The sequence below is a fragment of the Loxodonta africana genome, chromosome 11 (genome assembly GCF_030014295.1).
Source record: "Loxodonta africana isolate mLoxAfr1 chromosome 11, mLoxAfr1.hap2, whole genome shotgun sequence".
In the NCBI taxonomy this organism is placed as follows: Eukaryota; Metazoa; Chordata; class Mammalia; order Proboscidea; family Elephantidae; genus Loxodonta; species Loxodonta africana.
Genome location: NC_087352.1, coordinates 103,619,079 through 103,629,062, shown reverse-complemented (window position 1 = coordinate 103,629,062; position 9,984 = coordinate 103,619,079). Strand labels below are relative to the sequence as shown.

At 51.7% G+C, this 9,984-nt stretch overlaps 1 protein-coding gene across 1 annotated transcript in view; it reads right to left on the bottom strand.

The window, feature by feature from the left end:
- Nucleotides 1–451: 451 nt before the first annotated feature.
- Nucleotides 452–9,984, bottom strand: part of APCDD1 (APC down-regulated 1) — a 38,027-nt gene continuing 28,494 nt past the window's right edge. The window contains exons 4-5 of the mRNA XM_010586852.3: nt 3,763–4,084; nt 452–2,121 (exon numbers count right to left, since the gene is read on the bottom strand). Of these exons, the coding sequence (XP_010585154.2) occupies nt 1,670–2,121; nt 3,763–4,084 (774 nt within the window). The 3' untranslated portion in view covers nt 452–1,669. The remainder of the gene's footprint in view (nt 2,122–3,762; nt 4,085–9,984) is intronic.

The following is a 9,984-nucleotide window of genomic DNA, read 5'->3' as shown; positions in this document are numbered from 1 at the left end:
CAAATATTTAAACCTAGGCAAGCGGCTGTGAATTAAGTGGCTATAACCTACCACTCCTGTGCTAAATCACTGAGGTATTCTTTAGCAGTAAACATAGTTTTCCACATGATTTTATAATGTCTTTTAAAGACAGCACTAGTATTAAAGAGATTTACAGGTAATATGTATTTTGTGGGAGTATTTTTGACATCTTTGTTTATTAAACTTGGCAGACATTAAGTTAGTATTTTCATTTTGAATAAACCACCTTGGTACACACAACTTAAAATATAATCTAAGGTAAAACACTTTGATACTTAATGCCATCCTGATCCTTACAACCTAATGTCAGCCTGAATCTGATAGCATTGCACACAGTAAATCAGGCCTGACTGTTCTCCAGGCTCGCCTCCGGCTCCTGGAGCTGCCCCCTGCCCCCTGCCCCCTGCCCCCTGCCCCCACTGCTTCCCTCCCCGGGCTATCTAGTGATAATGCTTGGTGTTTACGTAGCACCATTTGTAACAGTTGAAAGCTATGGACAGAGGCAGACTGATTTATGCCCCCAGTGTCTAAATTCTGTGGGGGGTGAAGAAACCGAGTGAAGCTGTGCTGTACAACAGTGAGAAGACTGGACACAAAGTCTCAATTGCACATCAAATCCAGGTCTACTGGAGGCCCCACAGCTCTGCTCTGAACAGCGGGTACTTAGCACCAAGCCTCGCCTCTGTATGTTCATTTCTGGGCATAGCAGAGATGCCAGAAGTTAAGCTCCTTCTGCTGACCCCTAACTGATGTAACGTGAGCCAGTATGGTCCCCTGAGCAGGAAGTTGTAAAGTGAACAGGTCATTCTTCATGGGGTATCCTCTGACTTGCGACAGGGTTGCTTGTCATCTGTTCTCTACTGCCTTTGTCTACTCAGAGGGTATGGAAGAAACTCACGTTCTGTAACCATCCGGAAGTCAACATGTAACAAAAACCACAAAGCTCTCTCTTCTTAGCAAATTAAAACAACTATGGTAAAAATAGTTTAAATTACTTTGAAACTTTAATTACACATATTTTTCCATTCACCATTTCTGAAATTAAAGTTCCAATCCTCTTCCTTTTTTGCATAAAGGCCACAAAGGTGGTTCAGCTAAACCTCATGTCTTTTCATATGCACATATCCACGCCCAAGTCTCTTCTTTATTAAACGATGTCTTCATTACAGTCCCAAACCAACTCTGCACTGGATCCTAGGTCGTAAAACTCAGATAGCAAAACAGTTTCAAAGGGAGACAGGAAATAATCCTAGTAAAAAGGCAGTAGAAGTTATAGTTTGACCTTTGTTTCTTCTAAGTTCAACTCAGAAATATAACAATAATTAAGAAGGGGTTGGGGAAAGACCTAGCTTTCACCCTGCTCCCCTACCAACCACACTAGCCAGACACTCTCTGCAGTCTTAAAGTGCAATTACTGCCGTGGAGTGACCCAGGCCAGGGATCAGACTGGATGGAGTTCAAAGCAGAAACTTCAAACAAGCACTCTCATGACTCAGTGGCTGGGAAGGAGGACAGGGACGAGAGGAGAATAAGAACAATGCTCAGGCATGTAAGTGCATCCAGAGAGTACATGTCTTTTCTTTTTCTAAGAAGAATCTGTAAATTGTGAGGAATCCCAGTTTGGAAAAATGTAACTTTTTAGGAAGTTCTATCTGAGGACGTTCCAATGTGGCACAGTCCAGAGGGAGGCAACTGCAGTAAGGAAGGTGGGGAAGCTACTGCTCTGGCGGGCCCCACTCCCGTACTGGTGGGCTCTGTGCTCCTCGGTCAAGTCCTCGGGCCTGGGTGCAGAGGAAGCGCACTGAACCAAGGGCATCTGGTAAGACGTGGCTCTCTTCTCTGGCCTGTTGGGGCTGGACCCGTCACTGGGCCTCTGGCCATTGAATAAGAGGTACCTGCCCCGGGCATCCTGCTCCATCTTGAAGATCTCATACTCTGTGTGAGGCAGCTTGATGCCCAGGGCCACACAGCCATTGGTGTGTGTCACATCCTGCTGGATGCCCACCTGCCAGGAGCCCTCGGCCCCACACTCGTTACCGCTGAAGACGTTGAGAAGTGAAGCCGTGGCTGCATCCATGGGGGTGACCTTCATGTGGTTCACTGGAGGGAGAAAGGAGCGTATCACTGACTCTGAGCGTATGATGACGACAGCCCACTGAGCACACGCTGGCAGAACCAGGTCTAGACAAGACTTCCTTTTTAAAACCATCCCGCACACCAAGCCACCTGACCACAGTGCTCTCAGGAGCATACTAATGTGGAAAGAGTCCAATGTGCTTGTGTGAATGGCGGTCACACCAGATACACTGCAGTCGTGACCAGAAAATAATCCATTACATCTGTGTCTACGTGCTGAGCCCAGACTGCAGCTGATAGACCATGTCTGTTCATGTGAAATACAACCATAGCACAAAGTGTTCCCAAGTAGTTGTATCTGGCAGCACCAACTCTTTGGGTTTGACGAAACAGTCGATGAAAGCTGGAATTTTGTTTTTATGAAAGAAGGTTTTATGGTCTTTAAAAGTTTTGTTGTCAAATACCTACACTACTTAGCGTTCTTGCAAATTAATACACACCCATAAAGCTGGCATCTAAAGTAAGTCAGGCTGTAAACAAGAAAAACACAACACACACACTAGATAGAAACCCCAGCACTTGTAGAGTATTGCTTCTGAAGATCCTTTCAGGGTACTAAACGTTATAATTAAGATACATATGGAATGTATCCTACTGGCATGGGATCAGGTAAAGACATTTCTGGTCCCCTTTCCTGAGTTTATCAAAGGTCCAGTCTTCTAGGAGCAAGCCTTCTTCCTTCTTTACAGGTGGCCCAGATGCCCCAGGACTTGCTAGGTTAACAGAAATCCTTCATATTAAACTGACCAAACCTGGAATGTAACCTGGAAGGGGTGACACCCAGTATTCATGCCGTCCGTCTTTATTTGCTTACGATGGGGCTGAGATCATTTTATGAAGATACTCAAGCTTTAAAGAAAAAAAAAATTATTCTAGAAATAGAAACCACTAGACTTCCCTATGGAGTCCTTGGGTAGAACAAACGTTAAGCACTTAACTACTAACTGAAATGTTGGAGGCCTGAACCCACCCAGAGGCACCATGGAAGAAAGGCCTGGAGATCTGCTTTTGAAAACTCACAGCCTATGAAATCCTATGGAGCAGTTCTACTCTGCACGCGAGGTTGCCATGAGCCGAGTCAACTCAATGGCAAACAGTTAGGCCTCCACTGCTGATAACAGCCTGGCTCATCTCACCCCTGTTTACATCACTTAGATGAACCATTCCTAGCATAAACCTTCCCCAAGAAGCATCCACCTCATGGACATGACAGCTTCTCAGAGTACGACAAGCCCAGGGCTGTGCCTGTCAGCTCTGAGCACCTCACGTGTAACCAAGGCAGCCCTCTCACGACCTCCTCAGGAGAGCACTCTAAGTGCAGCGAGAGTGATGTTATCATAGGAGTGACTCTCACACTGCTCTAAGTTGTGTCTGAGAAAGGAAGTGTGCAGACTGTGTTTTATGAGCGGTAACACACCACTGGGGTCTCCTTGGCAGCGGGGACCTGTACCTGAGGCGGTCTACCCACCCTGGTCTGAGCCAAGGGGTGGTCAGGGCATGATGGCGAATGACTGCAAACGGCCCTTGCCCTCAGGCTCGGCTGCTACACAAGTGTCACAGATGCTCAGGACCCCTCGGCCCTCAGGCTGTTCTCCATGGACCCACCTTTGAATACAAACTCGGTGCCTCCCATGACGCGGGTGGAGTGCACGCCCCGGCTGTAGCGGCCCCGGGCATAGATGGTGAAGGTCGGGTGCTTGCAGATGGGGTCGGAGTAGTGGTAGTAGTGGCCCTCCCAGGTGTTGTTGTTGTCGTGGAAGATGAAGTGGCGGGTCAGGAAGAGGACCTCGGGGCGCACCTCACAGCGCTGGCTCACCCACTCCCCGTGCAGGCCGATGGTCAGGTCGGCCTTTGGGGGCAGGATCGGGGGGTGGTACTCGTCCGAGCGATAGATGATGCGACAGGCGATGCAGGTGTGGTCGTGGTTCTGAAGTCGAGAAAGAAACACGCTCAGAGACCTGTCTTCACAGCTCAGCATGGCATACGTGTCCTTACAAGCTGGGCTACCATGACTGAGTGTGCGGAGACCAGGTCACCTCTGCTGATAACCGGAGGACTCAGGAAGCGATGGGAGGCAGTCTTGGGAGCACTGAGGGGAGAGTGTGTGTGTGTGTGCTTGCGTGTGCGTGCGCACTCACAAACACATGTGTTTACTGACACAATACACCTGTCCAGATATTTTAGGGAGTCTCTGGGTGGTGGCAATGGTCAAGGTACTCGGCTGCTAACCGAAAGGTTTGACGTTTAAGTCTACTCAGAGGTGCCTTGGAAGAAAGGCCTGGTGATATATTTCCAAAAATCAGCCAATGAAAACCCCACGAGGCACAGTTCTACTCTAACACATGGGTCGCCGTGAGTGGGAATCATCGTGACTGCAGCTGGGTAGACGTTTCAGCTGTGAAATGGACTCCTCCTGGAACCCCATCAAGCTTTCAGGCTGCACAGCGAGTGTCTAAAACCCAGGACAACACTCCAGCTGCTGTGTGTGAGAAGCACGTTATCTAACAAAGGCAGAGAGCCTGCTTGGAGGCGGGACCCAGGAGGCCTGATGGAAGGCAACTCGGGGTCTTTGCAGAGGGGGAGGCAGGCACCCCTCCACCCAATTGTGTCTGCTAGCCGCTAGGCTTGAAGGTTTATGGGCTCTTAATTCGATTCCTGCTTTCATAGCTTTGAGCAGTTAATTAGCGCAAGACAGCTGCAGATGCATCTTTCTCTGGGTGAGTCTCTTACGGCACTGGTACGGGCCCACGGGCAGGCTGCCTGGGACATGGCTTAGAGCATCTCACAGAAGCTCCTGCCACGCACGTAAGTGCACACAGAGACGCTCAGCAACGTGAGAGCACCATCTGCCTGGAGGACTTGAAATCGTTGCTGTCCAGTTGGTTCTGATTCATAGTGACCTCATATGTGCCTCATATATACTCCACAGTTTCCAATGGCTGTGATCTTATGGAAGTGGGTCACCAGGAGCTGCTGGGTGGATTTCAACTGCCAACTGTTGGTGAGTCATCAAGTGCAAAGGGTTGTGCCTCCCAGGGACATTAAAGGCTCACCACATGGTCTAGGCCTAGAAGTCAGGAGACCTGGGTGCTTAGGTGTACCCCGCATTATCTAGCTGTTTGACCCAAGCCACATGATAGCTCTGAGCCAGGCATGGGGACAATCTTACTGCTATTCTCCCTGCCACACAGATGTCATAAAGCCAACTGGGCTAACAAAATACTAGATCAAACTAAAAGCACAATTCAGACACGGTGGAGGTTAGGCAGGGAGGGTGACGTAGCTCAGAGTTTGCAGAGGACAACTCGGCTGCCACCAAGACCAGCACTCACCCCAGGCCCAAGTCCACGCAAGACAGCTCCTGTGGACATGGCTGGAAGGGCACTCAGGCTTCTGGGTGGCAAGCACGTGTTTTCTAAACTCGGCAATCTAAATCACTGGGGTCTTTTAGTGTTCAGCACTCAGGCTTGATTTACTCTTGCTGTGGCTGCAGTTTGATTGGTTTTAGATGTTGGCATTTTCAAGAGGGGCGGAGGCAGGAGGAGTGGGTTTCTCACTGCCATCCTTTTACACTCTCAGAACGCAGAAGCAGACAATAAGCTTAGGGATGGGTGACTACTTTGATTAAACGAGCTCAGAGAATGTTTCCTATGTGAACATCATTTGTGGCTTATAAATAATGAGACTGAATGGGCTGCAGTGGAGATGACAGTGAAGTCCCCTGCTGTTCCCGGGTCTGCTCTGTATTTGCTGCCTACTGTATGCCTACGAAGGGTCCTGGCAGCACAGGAGACCCTGACCCGTGGCCTGTGGTTGGGGTGTACTGCGCCTACGAGTTACAATGGGTGAAAGCACTGGCACCCAGCCCGCCAGGGCTGTCCTCAACTGCAGCACAGAAACAGATGGCCAGGCCCATTCTTTCAGCAGCACCTGCTATCAAGGCTCTGCCCCTTAATGACAGTTACCCTGGGCAAGTGACTTCATCTCTCAGGTTTAACTTCCTCATTTATAAAGTGGTCCGCCTTAGGAAGCCCAGAACCGCCTCAGGGAGGGAGTCTGTAGGGGCAACTGAACAGGGAGTGGGAATGTTGGCGCCACAGCTCCGGGTATGAGGAGAAGTGAAGGCATGCCTCCCACCTGTACGCACTACTGCCTTTCCACTGCACGCTATGGCGAATAAGATACAAATTTAGTTAAATGCATTACGGAATTCAGCGGTTTTTTCATTATCTGTCTTCTCAGTAAACTACTCTGAGGTAAATGTTCCAAAATGTTTACGTGGCAAGGGGGTTCTGATATTCCAAACAGAGGATGAAAATTAATATGCTGCAGAGAATGTGCCCAGCACACAGTGATGGCACTGGCTGCTGTCGTCAGAACCATGCCTGGTGTCCCACCACACCAGCCATGAACACTGCCTGAACACCAGCACCAGGCTGGGGCTCAAATCTCATTTCCCACAGAGGACCCAGGTTTTGGGGCTGTGGTGTCTGCTGCAGGAAGACCCTGAAGTGGTGAGGAGGCCCTGCCTCCACACCACCTACTGGGATTTCCATCACATTCTGGAAAGAGAGGGACCCTATAGGAACTCACGCGAGGTCAGTGTGAGAAGGACCAGAGCCAGGGTATTTCCAAACTACCTAGGAAGGCGCTCTGTGGTCCTCTCACTCAGCAAACTACCTACGAAGGCGCTCTGCGGTCCTCTCGCTCAGCAAACTACCTACGAAGGCGCTCTGCGGTCCTCTCGCTCAGCAAACTACCTACGAAGGCGCTCTGCGGTCCTCTCGCTCAGCAAACTACCTACGAAGGCGCTCTGCGGTCCTCTCGCTCAGCAAACTACCTACGAAGGCGCTCTGCGGTCCTCTCGCTCAGCAAACTACCTACGAAGGCGCTCTGCGGTCCTCTCGCTCAGCAAACTACCTACGAAGGCGCTCTGCGGTCCTCTCGCTCAGCAAACTACCTACGAAGGCGCTCTGCGGTCCTCTCGCTCAGCAAACTACCTACGAAGGCGCTCTGCGGTCCTCTCGCTCAGCAAACTACCTACGAAGGCGCTCTGCGGTCCTCTCGCTCAGCAAACTACCTAGGAAGGCGCTCTGCGGTCCTCTCACTCAGCAAACTACCTACGAAGGCGCTCTGCGGTCCTCTCACTCAGCAAACTACCTAGGAAGGCGCTCTGCGGTCCTCTCGCTCAGCAAACTACCTAGGAAGGCGCTCTGCGGTCCTCTCGCTCAGCAAACTACCTACGAAGGCGCTCTGCGGTCCTCTCACTCAGCAAACTACCTAGGAAGGCGCTCTGCGGTCCTCTCACTCAGCAAACTACCTACGAAGGCGCTCTGCGGTCCTCTCGCTCAGCAAACTACCTAGGAAGGCGCTCTGCGGTCCTCTCGCTCAGCAAACTACCTACGAAGGCGCTCTGCGGTCCTCTCGCTCAGCAAACTACCTACGAAGGCGCTCTGCGGTCCTCTCACTCAGCAAACTACCTACGAAGGCGCTCTGCGGTCCTCTCACTCAGCAAACTACCTAGGAAGGCGCTCTGCGGTCCTCTCACTCAGCAAACTACCTACGAAGGCGCTCTGCGGTCCTCTCGCTCAGCAAACTACCTACGAAGGCGCTCTGCGGTCCTCTCACTCAGCAAACTACCTAGGAAGGCGCTCTGCGGTCCTCTCGCTCAGCAAACTACCTACGAAGGCGCTCTGCGGTCCTCTCGCTCAGCAAACTACCTACGAAGGCGCTCTGCGGTCCTCTCACTCAGCAAACTACCTAGGAAGGCGCTCTGCGGTCCTCTCACTCAGCAAACTACCTACGAAGGCGCTCTGCGGTCCTCTCGCTCAGCAAACTACCTACGAAGGCGCTCTGCAGTCCTCTCGCTCAGCAAACTACCTACGAAGGCGCTCTGCGGTCCTCTCGCTCAGCAAACTACCTACGAAGGCGCTCTGCGGTCCTCTCGCTCAGCAAACTACCTACGAAGGCGCTCTGCGGTCCTCTCGCTCAGCAAACTACCTACGAAGGCGCTCTGCGGTCCTCTCGCTCAGCAAACTACCTACGAAGGCGCTCTGCGGTCCTCTCGCTCAGCAAACTACCTACGAAGGCGCTCTGCGGTCCTCTCGCTCAGCAAACTACCTACGAAGGCGCTCTGCGGTCCTCTCGCTCAGCAAACTACCTAGGAAGGCGCTCTGCGGTCCTCTCGCTCAGCAAACTACCTACGAAGGCGCTCTGCGGTCCTCTCGCTCAGCAAACTACCTAGGAAGGCGCTCTGCGGTCCTCTCGCTCAGCAAACTACCTACGAAGGCGCTCTGCGCTCCTCTCGCTCAGCAAACTACCTACGAAGGCGCTCTGCGGTCCTCTCACTCAGCAAACTACCTACGAAGGCGCTCTGCGGTCCTCTCGCTCAGCAAACTACCTACGAAGGCGCTCTGCGGTCCTCTCGCTCAGCAAACTACCTACGAAGGCGCTCTGCGGTCCTCTCACTCAGCAAACTACCTAGGAAGGCGCTCTGCGGTCCTCTCGCTCAGCAAACTACCTACGAAGGCGCTCTGCGGTCCTCTCGCTCAGCAAACTACCTACGAAGGCGCTCTGCGGTCCTCTCACTCAGCAAACTACCTAGGAAGGCGCTCTGCGGTCCTCTCACTCAGCAAACTACCTACGAAGGCGCTCTGCGGTCCTCTCGCTCAGCAAACTACCTAGGAAGGCGCTCTGCGGTCCTCTCGCTCAGCAAACTACCTACGAAGGCGCTCTGCGGTCCTCTCGCTCAGCAAACTACCTAGGAAGGCGCTCTGCGGTCCTCTCGCTCAGCAAACTACCTACGAAGGCGCTCTGCGGTCCTCTCGCTCAGCAAACTACCTACGAAGGCGCTCTGCGGTCCTCTCGCTCAGCAAACTACCTAGGAAGGCGCTCTGCGGTCCTCTCGCTCAGCAAACTACCTAGGAAGGCGCTCTGCGGTCCTCTCGCTCAGCAAACTACCTACGAAGGCGCTCTGCGGTCCTCTCGCTCAGCAAACTACCTACGAAGGCGCTCTGCGGTCCTCTCACTCAGCGCTCCTCAGCCCGCGGGCCTGCTCTGAAGGCAGTGATGCGCATTAGCCACACCACCTGCTCATCAAGCAAACCCGAAATAGCCCAAGCGCTAGGCCCTGCTCGATTACACGCCAACCCTGGCCTCCACGCCCCTTTGTGCCTTTCCCCACAACTTGGTTTGCTGTCATTTGGGAATTAAAAAAAATCGATTGTGGCTATTTCATTTCTGGCCTTTCTAAGGCCCAAGTCTTACTCCCTGAAAAGATTTGTTTCCTTAAGTATCGACAGCAATTCCAGAATTTGATAGAAGCTTCTGAGACTGGGGGGAGACAGAGGGTATATTGTCTTCTAGGGCTGCTGTGACAAAATGCCACGAACTTGGTGGCTTATCAGAACAGAAAGTTACTGTCTCTGGAGACTAAGAGTCCAAATCAACGTGTCAGCCGTGCCATGGCCCCTCTGAAGGCTCTGGGGGATTACCCTTTCTTGTCTCTCCCGGCTTGTGGAAGCCCAGGTGTTCCTTGTCTTGTAGATGCATCTTCACTGGCGCTCCTCCCTCTGTCTGTCTGTCGGTGCTTCTGCTCTTCTCATAAGGGTACCACTTCCACTTGGCTAGGACCTACCTAACTCCAGCGTGGCTTCATGTTAACTGATAACATCCTCAAAGACTCTATTTCCAGGCAAGCTCACTTTCAGAGGTACCAGCAGACAGGACTTCAACATATATCTTGGGGGGACACACAATTTAATCCATAATCTCTTGTAAGAATGGAGGGATCTTTATTCTTACAAAAGATGCTGCTAGGATAATATC